The sequence below is a fragment of the Desmodus rotundus genome, chromosome 4 (genome assembly GCF_022682495.2).
Source record: "Desmodus rotundus isolate HL8 chromosome 4, HLdesRot8A.1, whole genome shotgun sequence".
Lineage (NCBI taxonomy): Eukaryota > Metazoa > Chordata > Mammalia > Chiroptera > Phyllostomidae > Desmodus > Desmodus rotundus.
The window spans coordinates 6,455,962-6,477,746 of record NC_071390.1 but is presented as its reverse complement, the minus strand read 5'-3'; the positions used below and the strand labels follow the sequence as shown (position 1 = coordinate 6,477,746).

The 21,785-nt window shown below is 52.6% G+C and overlaps 1 protein-coding gene across 18 annotated transcripts in view; it reads left to right on the top strand.

Annotated features, from left to right (window-relative positions):
* The window catches only part of TACC2 (transforming acidic coiled-coil containing protein 2), a 175,165-nt gene that overhangs the window by 145,115 nt on the left and 8,265 nt on the right, over positions 1-21,785 (top strand). For 14 of the 18 annotated variants that reach the window (XM_045191303.3, XM_053923123.2, XM_045191304.3 and 11 more), the window contains 8 exons: positions 4,255-4,316; positions 5,349-5,464; positions 6,691-6,862; positions 8,089-8,229; positions 9,100-9,189; positions 15,269-15,412; positions 15,865-15,941; positions 19,300-19,343. In XM_045191303.3, the coding sequence (XP_045047238.2) occupies positions 4,255-4,316; positions 5,349-5,464; positions 6,691-6,862; positions 8,089-8,229; positions 9,100-9,189; positions 15,269-15,412; positions 15,865-15,941; positions 19,300-19,343 (846 nt within the window). The remainder of the gene's footprint in view (positions 1-4,254; positions 4,317-5,348; positions 5,465-6,690; positions 6,863-8,088; positions 8,230-9,099; positions 9,190-15,268; positions 15,413-15,864; positions 15,942-19,299; positions 19,344-21,785) is intronic. The other 4 variants (XM_045191312.3, XM_024555514.4, XM_024555511.4 and 1 more) reach the window with 1 other exon arrangement.

Genomic DNA, 21,785 nt, shown 5'->3' with positions numbered 1-21,785 from the left:
ACCCTTTCGGGAGGTGCTGACCCTGCATTCACCTTCCTGATACACCTGGTTCCCTCCAGCGACCAGATGTGGTTGGGAGGCTTAACAGTGGCCATCTCACTCCACCCTGACCACAGAGGCCTGAAGGAGGTCAAGGCCAGCACCCAAAGACACGCCCCCGAGGGCACTGCTGTGATGCTGAGGAAGAGTCTATCCAGGGCCGCCCTGGACTGGGGCACTTACACAGAAGTTGCAAACCACAGGAAAACCCTTAGACACAAAAACTGTCCTTCGAATGCGCACTCACTACTGCAGGAGCCCTCTGAGCCACGGTGTGAGGCGGGAGCTGGCCCGCAGCACTTCCTGCGAGCCCCGCCGAGCGTTGCACACGCATAATTTCATTCCACTCTGCCAGCTCCGCAGAGTGGATTTCTCGAGTTCCCCACCTAAGGGCGAGGAAGCAGCGCTTTGAGCTGCTAAGACTCGCGGGGTGCCACAGGGCCAATCTGTGGAGAGCCAGGCCTACTGACTCGGAGGGCCCCGCCCTGTGCCCCCACTCCTCACACGAGCCTTATATGGGATCCCCCTTGCTGTATGTAGAGTGAGGGTGTTGAACCAATGGGCATGTCCCTTCCTCGGTCCACGAGAGCTTCAAGTTGGCTTAATATTTTGAAAAATCTGAGTGCAACTAGGTGAGAAGGATGCCCGGCTAATTAAAATTGCATGTTTGGGCTGTAATTACATCAACTCACTGTGGAACACTGATAGTCTCCCGCTGATTAAAAACTCAGATGGGCACTTACAAACACTCCTCTCCGAGCGCTTGCTTAGTAAGTGCCCTTTCCCGGCACAGCCTTTGGAAACGTGCCGCGGGAGGAAGCCTAGTCCCCGGGGTCCCTAGGGATGCCTCCGAGACCTCTCCTCGCTCGGGTCCAAGAGATCCTGAGGGAGAAATTGTTTCAGGTTCACAAGTGTGGGTGGCCTTGGGTGGTCACTCAGTTCCCCTGTCTCCCTTAACACTCAGCTCATCAGCCCCTCCTTCCCACCTCCAAGAGGGGTGGACCCCCTAGCTGTCACACTGCAGAGGTTCAGGGTGACAGCGAGGGAGGTGGGAGTAGCATCCTTGTCCCCTTCCAAAGAGCTCTTTTCTCCACCACTTAGTTTAAAATTTCCGGAAACGGCCCTGGCCAGGGCGACTCAGTGGGTTGGGCATCATCCCACAAAGCAAAAGGTCGCAGGTTCGATTCCCGGTCAGGCATATGCCTGGGTTGTGGGTTTGGTCCCCAGTCAGGGTGCGTACGAGAGGCAACAGATTCATATTTCTCTCTCACATTGATGTTTCTCTCCCTCCCTTTCTCTCTCCCTTCCCCTGTCTCTAAAAATAAGTAAATAAAATAGTTTTAAAAATAAAATAAAATTTCCAGAATGTTAGCAGTGAGCAATAATATACCTCGTCCTGATCCATCGCATTTTTATAACCCACAGTAGGGGCTTTTATCTTACATTACAGAATGGGTAAAAAGTGGGTCTACAGTCGTCCGAATGGAAAATGCATACCCTTGTGAGTACACAAAACACAGAGTTTGTTCTTGTTTTATTATTTTGCTCATTGTTGTATTATTTTCCATATGAACGACTATAAACCTACTTCTGTCCCACGCTGGTTTCATTTCTTTCCTGCCCAACATACGCAGGCTGTTTGAGCTCCACTTTGCAGACACGTCAGTGGACGTGGAGAAGTCAGTGAGTGGGCTTCCCGGGTCCTGAGAATGGTGACCTGGACCCGGCAGCACCATTCCAGCCTCTGCCCGGGGCTCGGTCCAGTCCCCCGCCAAGCTCTAGTGACCCGAGTCAGGTGAAAGCGGCAGCCCCGCCCTCTAGCTGCACATTGCCCCGGAAAAAATAATGACCCTTTCAAACAGCCCTCGGATGGGACAGGACCCATTAGTGATAGCTCCAGGCCTTTGCTCTTCGAGGTGGAGGCACAGGGGCCACTGTGTGGTGGGGCTGTCGCCACCCTGCTGGCCCGCCAGCTGTGAGTGGTGTGAGTGCAACTTAAAGTGCACCTGGCTCCCCGCTCCCTGGCCCCCACTCCTTGGAGGCCTAGCGCTTAAAGCAGATGAGTGAGATTTTTGAAAACCAAGTGCAGTCAAACGTTTTTTCAAAATATACCTGACCACCTTGCTGAGAAGAGGCGATTGCTTCTCTTCACGTGCTGTCCAGGCCACCTTGTAAATTATAAATGAGGGGAAGTGTCGGGTCATGTTCAGGGACACCTCCTGGAGTCCCTCACTCTCCAGGATTGACGACCCTGGGGAGGGCATGGACCCCCTGTAACCACGCAGATGCAGCCATTGCTCTGGGGTGGCAGGGGACCCTCCCTCTTGTCCTGTCAGGTGCTGCCCCTAAAGGGAGGAACAGGGCAACACCGGGCAGTGGGAAGGGAAACCCTTCTGGCAGGTAGGAAAGAAGGCAGGTTAAGTGAGCTCCGTGCCTGGAAACACAGCCAGATCAGTTGCCAGGAAACAAGTGAAGATTCTGGATGAGGTGCTTTGCTGCAGCAGGCTGGCTACCTGAGCTGGCCACTGACCCAAGGCCACAGGTCCCAGAAAGTGTCTGGTGCATCCTGGGTGCATCATGGGATGGGGCGTGCCGAGGGTTTCTCTTCAGTAATTCAGGGTTAACTCGGGCCTGGGTGATGGCAATGCTGCCTTGGAGGAGGCAGCTGGTTCCTAGTTGTTCGCTTAACTTAAACAGTCATCAGTAGGACAATACGATGATAGCCCTGGGGACCTACACACAGAAAGTGATGGGTCTGGAGAGACCTTAGAAATCCCCTGTCCTGCCCTGTGCCCCACCTACCTCCTCATGGAGGGGGCGCACCCATCTTCACAAAGGAATGCTCCGTGTCTTCGGTTGTTTTGACGGCACAGTCACAGACACGGAGCTCCCGCCCAGAGCACGTGCTTGGGCTTTGGTCTCTAATCTTTGCAAATGACCCAAGTCAGGGCTTCGGCCTTCAGGATGCATGAGGTCTTTCTGGCTGTTAATCTACAACGGTCCTGGTGCCCGTGAGCAGGCCGGGCCTCCTAGAAGGATGCATTTGCTTCACCAGGCGGTTCAGAGACTCTGGGAAACTTGCCCACATGTCCGCGTGCTGGAGTTTATTTGGCCACAACCACACATGCGGGTTATGAGAAAGTCTTCCACAGAATATATCATTTTAAAGCCTGTATTAGGGAATCCTTTTTTTAAGCGGTGTCTTCAACAATATGTAGAAATAGAGGTGCTTTAAACCAGAACTGCTATTATTTTTATGCAAAATAAATGAAGGCCTTAGAGTTTAGGCATTGCCACTGACACTCCCGTCCAGCTGGTTTCTGAGCAGGTCACATGTCACCTCTCTTTCTTTTTAAGGAGCAAAAAGCCATCTGGTTGCTGCAGACAGTGGCTTCTATGAGGAGAGGCCCTTTGGGTCTTGTTCACCACTGCACCTACTGGGCCCAGCACCGTTTGAAGCACACAGTAGGTGCTCAGACTCCATTTATTAAGCAGGGAGGTCAGTTGAGTAGCAGAGCTGGGTTTCCACATGGAGACAGAGGCAGGCGGTGTGTTTCTAGTCTCCCGTGTGAGTGTCTGCGATTTTCTTTGCAGCCTGGAGCCTCCAGTCAATTTGAAATAGGTCACTTCTCCATTGAATCGGACTTGTAAAGTCTTGGACCTAAAAATTTGATCTGGACCAGCCCCGCTGGCACTGGCAGAACTTTGGGAGACACTCTAGGTGACTTTCAAAGCTTCTCTGAGAAGCCACACTGAAGGAAGCATGTCTGTTCTTCCTTTGCTTCAGGGTGTGGCTGGAGCTGAATTCTCAGAGCGGAACGGCTGTGGGTCCCGTTCTAAGACGTCCCTGGGGTGTGGGAAGATCCCACGTGTAGCATGTGAGACTTGAGAGAAAACCAACACCCCAAGTGTGTTCACACTGATCTGAAAACCTGGTGCACGGTCCTCACATTTGTCCCCATCAAACCTGTGCTTGGTCATGACATTTAATTCCCTTGGAAGTCTCTCCAATGGCAGAAGACCCTTTCTAGGAAGAGGTTTACTAGTTGTCTGAAGGTAGCCAAGTTGAGCCTCCCCTTCGACTGTGTTGGAAATCGCTAGTCCTTGGACGTTCACAAAAAGCTTAGACTCTTGTTCCAGGCCCCACCCTGCCCAGCTCAAAGCGTTCCATGTTTTTCTCTGGCACTGACCTCTCTCCTTTTGTTCCTTCTGCAGAGTTGGATTACAGAAACTCCTATGAAATTGAATATATGGAGAAAATCGGCTCCTCCTTACCTGTAAGTTTTCCTCCTTCCAGCCAATCAGACACTCGCTTTCCCACCCTGTCCTTTGTCATGAAAACACAGCAGGGGCCTCCTCCTGTGCACAAAGCATCCCGAGAAACTCAGACCTCAAATCCAGGGCCTCCAGTGCCTGCCGTGTCCTGGGGGCACCATGAGGGTGAACTGGGGCTGGGGCTCTGAGGGTTGTACCCAGGCCACCTCAGATGACATTTTCAGGGAGAAAATGATAGAATGCAATTAGACTTCCTACAGAACGACTTCCTTAGCCTGACAAAGAACTAGTCGGAGAGTTCTTTTAAACAGGTGGTTTTTAAGGTGGAGTATTTTCTGTGTTGTTCAAGTCACTTGCATTATATCACTGAAGATGTCTCTTCCTGCAACACCCCCTCCCTTTGCGTTTTAAGTGATTGTGATGGGCAGCTGTCTCTGTGGCTTCGTATCTGTTGCCATGGAGCATTTGGTCCTGAGCGTGACCTCTGCACTGTGCTGCTACCAGCGATGCCCTCAGAGGTCTGGAGGTGCCGTGACCCCGAGCGGCCCACATGGGTCACTCTTCATCTTTCTTGCATTGTTGTTGATGCTGGGCTGCTGCTGCTGAACCGTAGTTTCAGGTCACAGCCATAGGAGCGGCACTCATCACCCTGAGACATCATGTTCCACCCCCCCTTGCAATTGTGGGCGACGCCCAGACTGGGCTTTTGCCTGCCCCTCTGTTTATCCTCAGTGGTGGCACCATTCCCTTCATCACCCCACCCTGTAGAGAACGTGACCAACGATGCTGTGGAAACCTTTCCCCCCTCAAAAACGCTGCCGGCTACACACAGTTGCTCTGTCTCTGCCCTCTTCCTTCCCTCCTGTCCTGCCCTCCTCTCTCCTGCCCAGCGCTGCTTTGCCCTCCTGGGTGGCTTAAGAAAAACGAAGGCTTTTCTCTGACTTGTGCTCCTGTTGAAAGTGCTCTGGTTGACATCTCTGCAGCATGTTCAGGCCAGCCGTGGCCGAGCTGACGTGTGCCTTTGACCCCTACAGCAGGACGATGACGCCCCGAAGAAACCGGCCTTGTACCTCCTGTTTGACGCGTCTCAGGAGAGCCCGGCCAAGTCTCCCCCCGTCCAGAGGTCGGAGTCGCCGACGCCGTGTTCAGGGTACGGCAGCCCTGATGGGAGGGTCACGGAGCAGGCCAGGGTCCCCCTGCCTCTGCGTGTGCGGGTGCTGCTGTCCTGACTTCATCTCGTCGGCGTGTGTTTGGGCAGCTGACATTTCCATCTCTGAACGTCCGCCCGCATGTAAATGCAGTGGGCTCCTTACCGGCGCCCTTTGGACTAAGGTGAAACCCTTTAACAACTGAGTGTGCGCGCCCCTTCCATCGCTCCCCAGGGCACACACACGACTTTGTTTTGTCATTTGTCCCCTGGGGAGGCAGTGTGTGTGCCACCCGACCCTTGCTGGGTGTGCGATCAGACGCAAGCCACTCGATACCCCTTGTGCTGTGTTGCCTCATGTGTGAAGTGGGAATGCTCATACCACGGTCCCTGTTGGGGTCAGATGAAGAAGAAATGAGGCTCTCAGCCTCGCAGGCACTGCCCCCGCCCCCGGCCCCCGGCCCCTGCCCCATTGTGGGGTAGCCATCCTCCAGCACCATAGGGAGGAACATGCTGAGATGCACTAAGGAAAGCAGTTGCCGTGGGGCCCGGAACACACAGAGGGCCCCATAAACGTTGATTTTCATATTGATGTGAATACTAGTGTTTGTCAGGGCTGAGTTCTGAGCTGTGTGCTGCTGGACAGGGTATGGGTCGGGCATCGCTCTAGGACTGGGACCTTCCTGTGGACTCCTGCCCACCCCTTTTCCCAGGCAGGAACAAAAGCTGTGGCTTTGACCTCCCGGACTCATTGTAGAGTCTGCCAGGCGTGGCAAGGCTGCTGCTGCTGCTGTTGTTACCACAACAGTGGCACCACGTGATAGGCCCAGTGTTAAGTGCTTTACCTGCAGGTGGCACCTCATGTGACCTTCACGGAGAGGTATAGTGTCTCCTTGCAGAAATGGAGACATAGGACCCAGTCACCTCCCCTGGGGTACGCACCCAAGCAGCTGGCAGTCTGCTCGACTCGACAGCTCATGCCTCTTAGCCAGTGATGTCCGTGCTTCTGACCTGCCCTTGACAGCAGGCCCTGGTGTGGGGCTGGACCACCCCTTTCCTCAGGCTGCCCAGCCTACAGGCCCTGGCCACCCAAGACCTACACCCTCTCCCTCTGGGAGTGCAGCCCTAAGCAGTCCATACCCCTTGGGGTGCTGACTGGGTCGGGGTGTCCAGGCCTGTTTCCATGGGATTTCCAGCGAGAGAGCTAAAGATGTGCTTTACTTCCTTAGGTCAAGTTTTGAGGAGACTGAAGCCCTTGTGAACGCTGGGGCAAAAATCCCCCATCCTGTCGCACGAGGGCTGGCCCCCAGTCAAGAGCCACACTTGCAGGGACCAGAGAAATCCTCGCAGAAGGAGCTGGAGGCCATGGCTCTGGGCACCGCTTCAGACACCATCGAAATTGTAAGTGGGGTCAGAGGGGTCCGAGATCACTGGGGTGGAGGCTGGGGCCAACTGGGTCTCACCACCAAGGGGCCAAGTACTCACCTGGTAGCTGGCGTGGGCCCCGCCCTGCCCCCCGGCCCTCCAAAGCCAGCCTCAGGGACCCCTACCATAACGAGGAAGGGCTTTCTGTTCTTACTCTCGGGGTAGTGCAGTGCTCACCCAAGTGGCTTTGTTGGCCTTCAGGGCTGTTTACTTCCCACTGTTAGCCCATTGGGGCTGCTTTGGGGTTGTCCTCAGTCTGTACCAGCTTCTCAAGGGCAGAGAGTGGCAGCACAGGGGACACTCTCCTTTAGGTGATTTTCCTGGTCCTTGGTGATGGGAAACCCCTCCTGTCTATAAGACCAAGAGACTTACACCTCTTGCCTCTGGGCACATCGGCCAAGCTGAAGCCTCTGACCGCGTTCCCCCTCCTTGCATGTTTAAAATGGACCACCCTTGTAGGTGAATTTTATGTTTGTTCTTTTGCCTCCCTCCTAGCAGTCCCCAAGGGGGTTTGAGGCTATCGATTGAGCGTGTTTAATCTTTGTTGCATATTAGTAAACCAATTACTAATGCATGCATCGAATATTTATTGAGCATCCACTGTGTGTCTGGCAGTTGGATAGTGGGAAACTATGACTGAGCAAAGGGTCTGGACATGACTCGAATAAGCTCGCAAATAGATCGTTGTGCAGGGTTCACCTAGAGTCAGCTTCTGATTTTGAAGTCTTTCTGGTCTGTCAGGAGACACTTTTCTGTTTGAAATCCTCTTTCCATTATTTAGAAAATGACCTTGACCAGAACCTTACTTTCTTTGATATTTATACTGGGAGAGGAGGTATTTTCTTGAAGAGTTATGTTTGGAAAACTCATCAAATTGCTTGTCCCCCGCCCACTGAGATTTTGAAATAAATAAGCAAATGGAACCATTCCTCCCACTGACCAGTTAGGGAGCGGGGGTGGTTTAGAGGGTGGGGAGGTACCGCAGGCTGCGATTGGGGAGGGGGCTGGGCCTGCCAGTCTCAAGAGGTCCATTGTTAGCCTGAGGGACTCAGTCCAGAGGAAAAGGGCAGTGTTGGCCCCTGACTGATCCTCTCTTTAGCCTTAAGGCAGAAATGTCCAGCAAATAGATGCTGGTCCTTGCTGGGAATCGATGTCACTCTGCTCTCCTGTCTTTCTCCTCTGTCCCCCCTGCCGGCCTGCAGACAGCTCCCGAGGGTGCCTTTGCCTCTGCTGACGCCCTCCTCAGCAGGCTGGCCCACCCAGCCTCCCTCTGTGGTGCGCTGGACTATCTGGAACCCGACTTAGCAGAAAAGAACCCCCCACTCTTTGCTCAGAAACTTCAGGTTTGTAGCCCACGTGTGAGCTTTGGGGAGTTTGTCAAAACCTCAGTAGAGAATGAACCCCTGAACCCCAGTGCAATGAGGAAGGATTTCATGAAGAATTGCGGAGAATGTTCCAAATGAAATGTCTTCCCCTCAGAGACTGATGTATGTGGTGTTCTTTACCCATGACGCCACAAGGCTATAAATTGTGCGATTACATATGGACCCGACTATTGTATTTCAGTTTGGAACTGGGGCCCAGTCATTTTTCAAAAGTTTTGATAGCCCCGAAAGCAGTTTCTGTGATTTATTCACGGAAACAAGGGTCTTAGATCATCACGGAGCCAAGCTATTTATATATACGAGGCTCTCAGACTCCCATCGAGATAACATCTGGACACGGTCTTGCATCTGGAACCGAGACAATGACCTACTCTGTGCTTTAAATTTGACAACTTAATTTGATACCCTCTAGACTAGGTTCAGAGCAAACCTAGAGAGATTGCTAACGGTTGTTCGGGAGATACGAATCCATTCGAGGAAATTGTTTGCCAACTTGACATTAAATGAGCAAAAGGAAAGAAATCAAAGGAAACAGCACAGTAAAATTTTTTATTTCCTTTTAAAAATCATTTCACATTTGAATGCATACTATTTCCTGATAGACATTCCAAAGGGTGATTTAAAAAAAAAAGAGAGAGAGAAAATTAAACACGTATTTCATGATCTGCTGAGGTGTTCATTGTGAAAGCAAGCCGGAGCGTGTGTTTTGCCCGACCACCTGTCATAACACATTCACGAGACACTGTCATTTCGTGGGTGTGGACACATTTACGTCCTGTCTTGGTGAATCTCCCCCGCGGCTCACGCCCCCCGCCCCCACCCCGGCAGGAGGAGTTAGAGTTTGCCATCATGCGGATAGAAGCTCTGAAGCTGGCCAGGCAGATCGCCCTGGCTTCCCGCAGCCACCAGGACGCCAAGGTACTGGTTTGCTGCCGCTGTGCCCCGCCTCTTGAGAATGGTGTGTGGTCCAGATGCTTCTGTGCTAACCATCAGCCGGGCCGGCATTGTTGGTGTTCGACAACGTCTAATTTTCCAAAAAGCTGAAAGCGTAACTCTTGCCTAAATACACACCAAGCACGTGTCTAGGACCTGTCTAACCTGGTAATGAGGGACCCAGCAGGGGGGGCAGAGCGGGCTGGATGGAAGCAGACAGGAGGAGCTGATGCACAGTCAGTGCGGTCCCGGAGGCGGGAGTAAGAGTGAGATGACATGTCCCACTGGCCCGGACGAGCTGGGCAGAACCAACAGGTCATCGCCTTGGAGGTCTTTCATTATTTCTAAAAGTTGCTTCTTGACGGAACAAAAATAATTTGCAACTTTCTGTTTTCTACAAGTTACTATCTAACTGTGCTGAGCCTGGGCTCTAGTCGGTAGTAAATAGTAAGTGACAGCAAGACCATCCTGAGGCGTCCGATGGCCCTTCGGCCGGGGTCAGAAGGATTACAGAAAATCCGTCCTTTTCTGTGGAGGGCAGATGGCATCCACTTCAGGCTTCGTGGGCCATGTGGTCTACGCAGTTCTGCACCCTCCCTCGGGAGCAGCTGCGGGCAGTGTGTTGACGAGTGGCTGTGGCAGGCCGAGTGAGACCCTCTGTACACGGGAGGGCGGCAGGCTGCTGGCGGCATGCCGCGCGGTTTGCCAAACCCTGCTCTGCAGGAGCGCATGTTCTCGACGGGGCATGCCGAAATCTTTTGCTTGGCTTCCAAGTGTGGGGTGTTTTTGTAACAGTTTGAATGAGTTGCTGATGACATGCAAAACGGCATGTAGCCCTGTGAGATCAACCCACCCCAAGCTGGGCGGCCTCGGGAACTTGGTGTCAGACCAGAGCTGGACCCCGGCCTGCGCTGTGGCCCTGCATGACCTGGCGGACCTCTCTGAGCCTCAGTTGCTCCATCTGTGAGATGGGGCTAACCACAGCCAGCCCACAGGTTGCTGTGAGCACTGTAGGGATGTGGAGAGCAGCACTGTGCCTGGCACACAGTAGTTGTGTGATGAATGAGAGCTGCTGCTGTTAGCTAACCTTCGCCTTTGCTTCTGTTACCTGATCAGACAGGTGCTCACAGCATCCCTCCTCAGTAGGTGGGTCCAGGTCCCATGTTACAGCCACGGAACCAGCCCAAGGCCTGGCAGTGGTTTGCTGGCCTGGCGGGACCTAGAGCTCAGATCTCCAGACGGAGCACCTCGCCCATCCACCGCAAGCGGCAGCTCCCTTGGCAGAGGGGTCAGCGGTCTCTCCTGTCCCTCGTCCTCATATAGGATCAGGAGTTCGTCTGCTGCCTCTGCCCTGAGCGCCCACTTGTGGTTTCCCTGGAGCTGGGGGTGCAGGGACGCAGAGACACCTCTTAGTGAAAGAAAGTGTCACCCTGGGTGTCCAGACTGGATGCTGGGCCTGGTGGGACACAGGGCAGGGACAAGTGTATAAAAATAGATTGCTGATGTCCTTGTTCTTGTTACCAACCCATAAACTTGGGTTTAATTCCCATGCAAAGGAGACCTTTAGAAAGCATTAAACGGTGAGTATTTTCCCCCGTTAGATTTATTTCTTGGTGTCCTTGGGTAGCGGCTTAAAGACGGGATAAATTGCTTAGTTTGGCCACTACAAATACAGTATATTCCTGTTCCAGAGTTTGAGGCAGAAATGAGAATATTCTAATGAGTAGTTCAGATTGAGGAGCAAATGTTCTGGGGTGCCTGGTACCCCTGCCTCCCCCCTCTAAGGCCACATTGGAGATGGCAGTCCAAACACTGGCCAGCAGCTGACTTCCCGCCAGTCAGCCTGTTCTCAGACCATGGGTCCCGGTTTCGATCTGGAAGATACTGTCTCGTGAATGCACCAAGTGTGGGTGGGAGACACAGCCCCAGCCACCTCCTCACGTGTTTCAGAAGGGCATGCTCAGAAAAACATCCCGTGGGGGGGAATGTCTGGGAGTGGAAGGAACCTTTTTTTCTGCCGTGGTAACTTGCACTGCTTTTGTAAGAAGTATATCATCTAGTGACCTTGGCCTGGGGAAAGTGGTGCCATTTCCTGACCCATCCAAGGGTGAGCCCTTTACCTGAACCCACTTATGTTCCCTAGGGGTTTCTGGTCATGGGTGTTGGATGGCCCCGCCTCACTGTACTGGGGGCTGCCAACGTAGGAACGCAACGGCTGCTGTGGATCTGATTTGCTCTTTTCTGCCCGTCTATTTCAGTGCAGGTGATGTCCCTGGTCTTTTTGGCAGTGTGATCTTACACTGTTGACAATGCAAAAATGAAACCACTTAGAATAAAGGAATTACACTGAGGGGATGAAAGAGGGGGTTATTTCTGGTTGTACCTCCAAGCATCTTAAATTTACGTTTCCCTTTAGACGGGCAGCTGGTCCCGCCAGCCTTGGGGGGCCACGGGGGCTCCTCCTGAGGGTCTGGGGTGTCCACCTGTGGCTGCTTAGTGCCATCCATCCACACACTCCTGGCTGAACTGAATTCAGTTTTGTCCTCCTGGGAGTAAATCTGACCAGGGTCATGGCTGTGTGCTGCAGCAGCCCTGAGGTTTAACACCAAAGCAGGGGAGACAGAACCTCAAAGTCCCATCTGTGTGGCTTTCCAAGGGGTGCAGGGCGCACAGGGCAGGGAGTGGGGGGTGGGAGGGGTTAATTTAATTTGTGTGTATAACAGATATTGGTGATGATCCCTAAAGCCATTGGCCCCTTTGGATGAAGGGGTCACTTCACAGAGAAGGAAGGGTGTGTCTGGGTAATCTGGGAACAGGGATTTATGAGTGGCCCGTGTGAGCACTGAGGAAGGCCTAGAAACAGGCAGCCGCAGCCGTTGTGAGGGAAAAGACGGTAATCCTGGGTTGGAACCTCCCAGAAGGCCTGGCCTATAGAGGTAGACGCCTGGACTTCATGTCATTGGAGGAGTTAGGTCAGGGGCCACCTGTCCTGCTGGTGAGTGGCTGGACATCTCACCTTGGGTTGGGAAACTACCCACCATCCCCAATGCTGAGCAGCAGCACGAGGCCCGAAAACCACGAGAACAGTGTGCAGAGGGCTGGCATGTGGGTCCCAGCTTCCCTGCGGTTCTGAGGAGGTGTGGTCACCACCTGCAGCATGTGCTGAGAAGCACGTGGTGAGGAAGTGTGGTCATCACCAGCGTGTGGTGAGAAGGACCAAGGCCATGTGTTGACTCAGGAGCATCTGGTAGTGCCTGGTGGTACCTCCCACAGGGGGGTCTTCCTCATTTTGTCAGAGTTGGATGGGGCAGCCCTGGGGTGAGGCCGCTCCCCTGCCCAGCCTGGTGACATGGGGCCTAAATACCCCCCAAGTGCCTAGCCTAGGTCCATGCTCCGTGCCCTTGGCCCAGCCTGCTGTGGTCTCCCTGCCTGACTTCTACTCCTAGTCCCCACCCTCGTGCCTTCCTCCCCTGCTGCTTGGCCAGCCCAGCTCCTGGGGACAGAGAGCCTGCCTCGGTCCCAGAGGTGGCAGCCTCTGGGACACGGGTGGAGGGGTTGGAAGTCGGTGCTGTAGGCTTGTGCCCTCTGAGCCCTGGCCATGTCCCATTTTAATTGTGATTCTAGTAGCTTTCTGGCTCCTCTAAAGTAGTAAGTGGAGGATTATGTAAGAGAAACCAAGTTTAATGTAAATCTGATCTTAAAATATCAGTGGGAGACAAACCTATTAGTTTCGGCTAAAAACAGGTCTTGGTCGTGAGAGAAAAGCAGGGTGTGTACCTTGAACTTCACTCACACGCAGGTAGATACCCGGGTGGTCACTCCAGTGGGATTCTGGCGTCATCTGTTCCTCTATTGAAAACACCAGGTGGCCAAGATGCAAAGTGACGCGGAGTCACTGTGGTGGGCAGTGACCTTTTGTGTTTACTTAGCTCGTTGTTTTATTCCTTTTTCATTCCCTCCCTTGCTTTACAAAGGCAGCTTCAAGATCATTAATTCCTGCGTTGGTCATATTTAGTTCCTGCCCAGTATGACACAGTTAGTTCTAATTCATTTTCTCTTGCACGTCCGAGAGCTAGTCGACTCTGGGTCAGAATTTGGAATCTCGGTCTGGGAACCCTTGGCCAAATCTCTCTAATCCTCCCTTTTTGTTCATCGTTGGAAGGACCAGGATTTCCATTTTGAAACTATTCCATTTTAACTATTCTGGGTTTGTTTGGTTTTTTCCAAAGAACACATTATTTTACTTAAAAAGTGATAGGAACCGTTTTTGCTCCTCCTTGGAATTTTGTGTATATGAACTTCATCCCCAAACACAGACACTGAGCATTGACGTGGAAGTGTAACTTTCCACTTGCTTCCTGAGAAGTTCCTTGCAGGTAAAACTTTGAAAACACTTCAAACAGCAAAGATTCTCCCCTGCACAGGACCGGAGAAGCTCTGCCCCGGCCGGGGGCTTTTTCCTGAGAGGCCACGCTGCCTGCTCCTGAGGGCTATGGACCTGTGTTCTGGTCCAGCATCTTGTCACAGGCTTCTTTAGGACCCGAGGCCGAAAGCGTGTGGAGTCCCGTTTGAGATGAGAGCGTGTCTCTAGGGTCTGGTTGGACGAGGGCTGCGTGCTCCTCTCTCTGACCGGCCATTGTCATTCGGGTCCCAGTGCTCAAGGCCAGGCAGGGGCAGTGAAACCCAAGGACAGGGCTCCCTTCCAGGACGACTTGGAGCGTTGAGTTCACCGTGCATGCGTACAACTAACCGGCCCTAACCCGGGAACCTCCAGTCCTATCCATTAAACTTCCGCCTGAGCAGTCTCAGGGTCCCTTTCCCGGGTGCCGGGGTAGGGGGAGCATGCCTGGTCTCGTGACCGAAGAGAGAAATTCTGCTCAGATGCCTCCAGGTGCACCCTCGTCCTGGTGCCTGTTGGTTCTTTCATCTTATCTGCTGCCGTTGACAAGATGAGTCCTCACCGTTCTTTCCCCAGATCTCTGCTGTCTACCACACCATGGTGTTCTGTTCACTGCTCGCTTTTTCCGATAAATTTCCCGAGGAAGAAGCAGTCAGTCCTCTGTGCCTGCCAGACCCCCATCGCTTAGCATGGCACTGGACTCTCGTAACCAGGGTGCAGGCTGGCTCGGCAGCCACGACAGCCAGGAGGTTGATGAGTAGGACTGCGAGGACGACGGGTGGGGCGCCCCTGGTGCAGTAGAACTAGACTGACACCCTGGCTGTGCTGGGTGGTGATGCTCCTAACACCGCATTTCCAGCGTGTTGGCGATTGCTGAGTGTTTTGTGCGAAGGGAGGGAGGGGAACCACCCTCCCTCTGTCGTGGGAGGCCAGCGACTGTTGCTGACAGTCAATCCGAGGTCAGGTAGAGGGGGCGGGGAATTACGCCGCTTGTGGACGGCCTCATCTGCAAACATGGATATTGTCCTTGATCCAGTTTTCAGTTTCCCCACGGACACAACAGGCTGAAGGCCACGTAACTCTTACCTTCGGGCATCTGGAAACTAGCTTGTGGAAGGTGACGTGGGTTGGCAACTCGGGTAGGCCTGAAGCTCTGTGTGAATCATATCCTTTCAAATGGAGCTCAACAAATGCCCTGCTCCCGGATTGCCATGTGGACCGTCTTACAAAAAGGATCGGCTCTGCCGTTACCCGAGACTAGGCGAGCGCAGACGAGGATTCAGCATCGCTCACAGCGGGTTTTTATTTGGCAAGTGGAGCCTGCGGGAGAACATGACCTCGGTTCTTACACGCTGTGCCTAAATGCCTCAGTGGCTGATAAATGGCAGTGATAAGCAGGCACCAGACACGCTGGACTCCGAGGGCTGGGCGCTGGGGAGGCCTCCGCCATTAGCCCCTTTGTCTGCCTGTACAGGTGCAAAATGATCGATTTCCATAGATTGTGTCCGCCATTCCCCCATTCATTAGTCTTAGCATTTTCTCATACTTTGGTGGTTCTCTGTTTCCAAACCATACAACTGACCCATTCATGAGAGGATGAATGCAGTCCTCTTTGTCATGGGATGGATGGTAACTTTTTTTTTTTAATTAAAAACCATTCCGCAGAGAGAAGCTGCTCACCCGACAGATGTCTCCATCTCCAAAACAGCCTTGTACTCCCGCATCGGGACCACCGAGGTGGAGAAACCCGCAGGCCTCCTGTTCCAGCAGCCCGACCTGGACTCCGCCCTGCAGGTCGCCAGAGCAGAGGTATGGTGGCATGAGTGTGGCCTGGGCAAGGCCAAGGCCAGCTCAGGCTGCCGGGGGAAAAGCTCCTGTGTTTGCCACGTGTAAATAAATATATATACCCATGTCTATCTTTGCACACTGAAGTTCTCCTGTGACCACTGTTCGCATGCACAGGTGGCAAACTGGGTTTTGATCTTCTGGATACAATTGTTTAACGAGCGTTTATTGTCTTGCTTGATTTATAACAAAAAGCATGTGCCTTTTAGTTGCTGCCCCGTGGGCATTGTGAAGGCCTGAGATCTGGCTTGTTTCTCTCTCACGCTCCGTGAAGTTCTCTGAATGCAATTATCATTTGATGTAGGAAATATTAACTCCATGTTTGTTTACTATCTCCTTGTTTCGGTCGGTGAATCTACTCAGATCTGAATTCACTCATTGGGGGCTAACCTTTCCCTTCTTCTCTCTGGGGCTAGATCCTAACCAAGGAGAGAGAGGTGTCCGAGTGGAAAGAGAAATATGAAGAAAGCCGGCGGGAAGTGATGGAGATGAGGTCAGTGAGACGATGCTCAGGCCCCTGGTACCCGTGGTTTGGTCACGTGGGGCTGGTGTGGCCCACGAATAGTGTCTTCTGTAGAAGCGATCTGTTCTTTATTACCAAGGTTCGTATTTTCACGAAAGTGTTTGTACTGTTCTACTATGATTAAAATACCATGTGCGTGAGTTAAATACTGCAATAAATACACATACAGTGAAAAAACACATCTCTTTCCCCGCCGACCTCCAGCTCCACACCCCCCAGGTATCTGCCGGGCACCATTTCTGGTGACTCCTTCCAAGAATGTTCCACTTCTGATGGCAAATGTGTGTGTTACCCATAGAAGCTCCTTTTTTCTTCAAAAGTAGAGATATCCTTTATTCTACACTCTTTTGTAACTTAGCATAGTTTGGACAGATTTGCTACATCCCCACCTCATTGTTTAACTACTGCTTCATAGTCCTCATGTGGTTCTAACACAATCAATTTCACTAGTCTCAGTGGATAAACATTAGGTTTTCTCCCAAATTTCATTTGAATGATTTATTTTCAGTAGCTGCTTTTGTAATAGATGTGTGATAGCTACTGTGTTAATACGCATGTTCATACCATGTTAATAGTGCCTGCCACGTGTCAAGCGTGGCCCGAGACCCACGGTGTCTGTTTCTCGCCCTCTGGCTCTCAAGAAGGACTGTCAGCTCTGTTTGACAGCAGAAGGCTCCGGGAGATTAGGCAATTTGCCCAGCATCCTAGAGCTTCTAGTTAGAAGAACGTGAATTTGAATTCACCTTTCTGACTCCAAAACCCAAACTCTTGCTGCTGCACCCAGCGGCCCACCTCCCTTGTTCTCACTTCTGCTGCCCTGTCCCCTTTATTTCCTTCCTGCATTTCTTGTCATCTTAAAAACCAAGAAACCATCTTTGGGGCTAGAACTCACCCTGGGATGTCCCGGCCTAGGAAGCTCGGTGCATGTCTTCTCCCCTTCCTTCCGCTCAGGCTGGATTGACGCTCGGGTTTTCCAGGTGCAAGAGAAGGTAGGAACTAGAGCACAATCCTTTTAACAAGGCAGGTCTGTGCTACGCTGAAAATCCACGGCAGGTTTCCTTTTTCCTCAAAGTTGGAAATAAGGGAATGGATGAATTTTTAGAAATTAGTTGAAGACTAGTACATTCATAGGGCATCTCACTGCGACAGCAGGTGTTAATTTATAATCAAAATCAATTGCATATTAAGTTGCACGTAAACTGGGTAATCATATCCCCTGTTTCCTAGGTCAAGTAGAGTCTTCCTAAGAATTCTGTGAGTTCGTTCTTTCGGCCGCGGCTTTCGGGACCACTCCCGGGGGTTAATGTTAGTGTGCTAGCGCACGTTCAGACTGAGGCCCTGTAGGTGCATTATTTTTAAATCGCTTTCTCTTTCTTTTTTTTCTCTTTTTCTTTTTTTTTTGGTGGGGGTTGTGGGGAGGGAACAGGTAGCTTTAGTTTTCTGCCTGCACTGAAATGAAGTGGAGAATACAGCGAAGGCTGGAAGTTCCCCAACTCCTTCCATCTCCTGGGAGAAGTTGTACCCATGGGGAAGTTGTACCTATAGGTACCTCCTGATGGGATAGGGTTTCACGTGTCCCCCTCCAGCGCAGCCACACTGGCGTCTGACGGCCCCAGTGCTGGCCCCCTCGCCCTCTGGGTCCAGGCCAGGTGAAAATCGGGCTCTGCTTCCTCCCTGCTTAGGGCCTGTGACTTGACTCTGCCTCACTCTCGTCCTCTGTAAACGGGAGTAAATCCCAGCGCCTTCAGGCAAAGGCTGCCCGACCTGATGCCTGGTTTAAATCCTGCCTCTGCCACTTTGTAGTGCTAGGCTCCCACAGAGCTTCCTGCAGGACACTGTGCCTCAGCACCCCTGGCAGCAGTTCTGGGGACAGTGAGGGTACGGCCTCGTGGGGTCACACAGCACAGCCGAGCAGCTGTGCTCAGTCTCCTAGCAGTTCTGGGAGGACACGTCCCTCACCTGCCTGTGTCCTCGGGCATGATGGTTCTGATTGGACAGCCGCAGAGATGCATCATCGGTTTCTGGTTCTGGGATGCAAGGAGGTGTCGTTTCATCACAGAAAAAACACAGAAGGCTTCTGAGTAGGGTTAGGAAGAACCCAAGTGGGCTCCTGTCACGTCGCCCTTCTTGTTGTGGGTCTGCCCCAAGGGGAGGTGCCGGCCCAGGGGCCTCGGTAGAAAAGCCAGGGGCAGACCCCCAGCAGCTGCGAGACTTTGAAGATGGCCCTCTGCTTTTCTTACCCCTTGTAACCTCATTTAATTCTCCATAGCCCTGAAATTCAGAATCGAGTCCCCTGCTTCCCCTGCTGGGGACTAAGTGGAGCCCCCAGGGCCTGTGACTGACCAGTCTGAGTCACACAGCTGGCAGGGGGAGGTGGGGGGTCAGCTATAACTAGGGCACTGGGTCTGTGGGTGGTTAGCAGCTCCTGGTTCCCTGTGGAGAATAATTATTAAGTAATGTAGGTGAAACCCCCAAGTCTTTCTAGAGGCTCCTTCTGGGAGGTTAACTCGGAAGGAAGGGTTTCTTCACTCCTGGGTCCTCCCACCTGTGGGCAGCAGTGAGGTGGTCTTACAGGCAAGGGATCTTAGTGCTTTTTTGTAGCTTCTGTTTATTGCAACTATCCAAGAAGTGCTACTCTTTCCTCTGCCTGCCCCTCCCCACCAAACACAAGTGACTAAGAAATGGCCATGGGCCTTGAGGAGCTTCCACTCACATGCCACGATTCTTCCACTCATATTCTATGAGATGCTGGAAGAAGAGTCAGATAAAATGTTAGGAAGCTTGAAGGAGAAATCAGGGAAGGCTTCCTGGAAGAGAAAGCACTTGCAGTGGGCCTTGAGAAACGAAGAGACTGTAAAAGGTGCAAGCAGAGAAGGGACATGAACAGCACAGGCAAGGGTGTGGAGGTGAGAAAGTCCAGAGCAAACAAGAAATGGTTCCTTCTCGTTGAACCTCTGTGCTCATGAGTTGGCGTAGCAGGAGGGAGGCTGACGAGGAAGATTGGGCCCGGGCTGCAGAAGGCTTGGATGGTCAGGCTAAAGGTTTGGCTTTATTTTTTTCTTAGTAGGTACTGGGGGGGGACAGTGAAGGTTTTGCACAGGGAGTGGTGTGTCCAGAGCTGTGCACTAGGAAAATGCACCTACCTGAGTGTGCAAGGAGAGGGCTGAGGTCAGAGGTGGCCCTGGGAGTGTGAGCCAACCAGGACAGATAAGACTTGCCCTCTTGACCTGACACTGGGCAGGCTGTTGACACCCAGCATGTGGGCCCTGTGGGAAATGAAAGGCCATTCTGTTGTCATGGTCCCAACGCGTTTTCACTTCTCTTACAGGAAAATAGTGGCCGAGTATGAGAAGACCATCGCTCAGATGATAGGTGGGTGCCGTGCCTGGCAGGGCTCAGGCCTGCCCTGAGGTTTCCAGCCTGGGGAGGGCTCTGAAGATGGAGATGGGATCGGGCTCCTCTTAGACACCTGTTAGACCCCGCGGTCTGTGCCCCGGGCGGAGAGCCAGGGGACCTCCTGCTCCGATGTCCCTCACCATTATTCGTGCCTGTGGAAACCCGGACTGCCACCTCAGTGGCCACCATTTGACCCAGCCAGGACTGCCCACCTGCTGGGGAAGGAGATGTGGGTTGGTTCCTGGGACCTTTGGGGTCTGTTTTGCTCATTGGAGAAACTAGCAGTCAAATCCCTAAACCCTGAAATAGTTTAGACTCAAGTGACAAAATACCCCACTCAGCCTGTACTCACGGTCTAGGACAAGGACAGCAGAGCTGTGGCTGTCCAGCCGCCCACCCCTGCTTCCCTTGTGACGCGGCAGACCCTGTTATCTGATCACAGCCAACACTTGCTCGCTGAGCTCAGACACAGCTCCACGTCCATCTCAGCGCAGTGTCGCAGCAGCCGTGCTGACAGATAGCTTTGGTCTGCAGGGCAGCAACGCCTCAGTGACAAATTAGATGCAGCTAGGTCTTTTTTTTTTTTTTTATAATGAATGAGAAAAGATCTTACAGAAGTTCTTAAGCCCAAGTTTTTACACTAATGATCACTTTTCAAAAAGGATGTTAGGACTCTAGAGGGGGAGTTTTTGTTTATTTATTCATTTGCTTAGCTCCACAATACCAGTTTTTTAAAGATCGTTCCTCTTAAGGGCATACGGAGTAAAAACGCCAGCTCCCTGCAAACCGCAGCTCCCGTGTCCAAGTTCCACTCTGCTAGCAGATGTCCCTCTGTCTCAAATGTTGGGGTGTTTGTCCTGCCACCCCGCCAGCTTCCCCCAAGACACACGTGAGAGGGGCCTTGGGAATGATGAGGAGGCTGCCAGTTGAGTGCTTTCCATTCAGAGGAGCTTTAATTTTGATTTATTATAATAAAGGCCATTTCTCCCCGAGCCCGGGGGGGAGCCCGCTCGGGCGTTCCTAAGGGTCACCCGCGTGCTGATCCTGTTTTCTGTCAAATCAGACCTCTTCATTAAATTGGTAGAAGCATTTACGAATACATATGGACGAGATAAAAAACAAAACTCTTGGCATCGAAACTCCTGGTGAAAGTGGCCGGGATGAAGGATTGATGTCTTCTAATACTCGGTGTTTGGCAAGCCCAGCACAGCCTTCCAGCCTCCTGGAGTCTGGGCACGTGAACACGCCACTTAGACCCACAGTGGCTCATCGGGAAGCGCCTGTCTGTGCCCCAGAGTCACGTACTTCCAGTTTTTTCTCGGCGATGACGTTTAGGTCGATACTGAAATAGGGGTAAGAGGCCTGGAGCTGTCGCTGCCGGGAGGGGCTGCCCCAAGCCATCTGCTATTTCTTGGCTGGCAATTTTGATATAAGACATTCCCTCTTGAAAACCCAAAGAGTAGGAATCTCTGGAGGGGCGTAGACAGCCTGTCCTGGAGGTGACGGGAAGATGAGCCGCTCTGATGCTTTCCAGGCAGCGTATCGGCAGGTGAGAGCAGTCAGAACAGCAGTTTCAATTCTACAGGATCTGAGGAGTGTCAGAACCCTGACCCCAGGGATTAGGGCCACTCCCAGCCCACCCCTGTTCCCCCCAGTATCGCTCTCCCCTCCCCCTCCCCCTGACAGGAGGGTTCCTCTCTTCAAGGGCCATGGGCTCACCCCTTCAGAGCACTTTCACTGGGGGAATGGGGGGTGGGTCTCACAGTTGGCTCCGTGAGACCCCTCCAGCGCCCCTAGCTGGGCACAGCATGGTCACTGTGCCTGGGGTCCCACTGTGTACCCATTCCTCATTACCCGGCCTCACTCATCCATTTCCTGTCCCTCCAGCATTCAGTTTTCCAGAGCTGGCCTCGCCAGAAAGGTGGCATGTCTGTGGTTGTCCTCTGCCCATCGCGGCCGTGGGTCACTGATCAGGGCCACCATAGATGTTGAAGTCCTTGTGTCCTTGTGGAAGACTGAGGATGCGGGCTAAGACATGGCTGGGACTCACTGTGGCTGCAGGCAGGCCATGAGTCTCTCCCTATGGGGAGGCCACACACCCATCTGTCTCATCGGGATTCCGTAGTTGTCTTCTCGTTTGCATTCACCTAACCAGCATTTCTCGTGGAAGGGGAAGCTCGGGCCCAGAGAGCTTGGCCATTCGGGACCAGGGGGAATAGAACAGCATGTTGAAGTTAATACGTTTCCACCCACCTGCACTAGCTAGCCCTTCCTGGTTCTGTGGCTTTGGTTTAACCATCCCAGATGCGCCACACCGGCGTGACATCTGCCTGCCATCATTGTCCCTTCTCATCCCATGTTCCTAAAGAGAACGCTTTCAGCTCGAATACTGAACTCTTAGACCTCAGAACAGAAGAA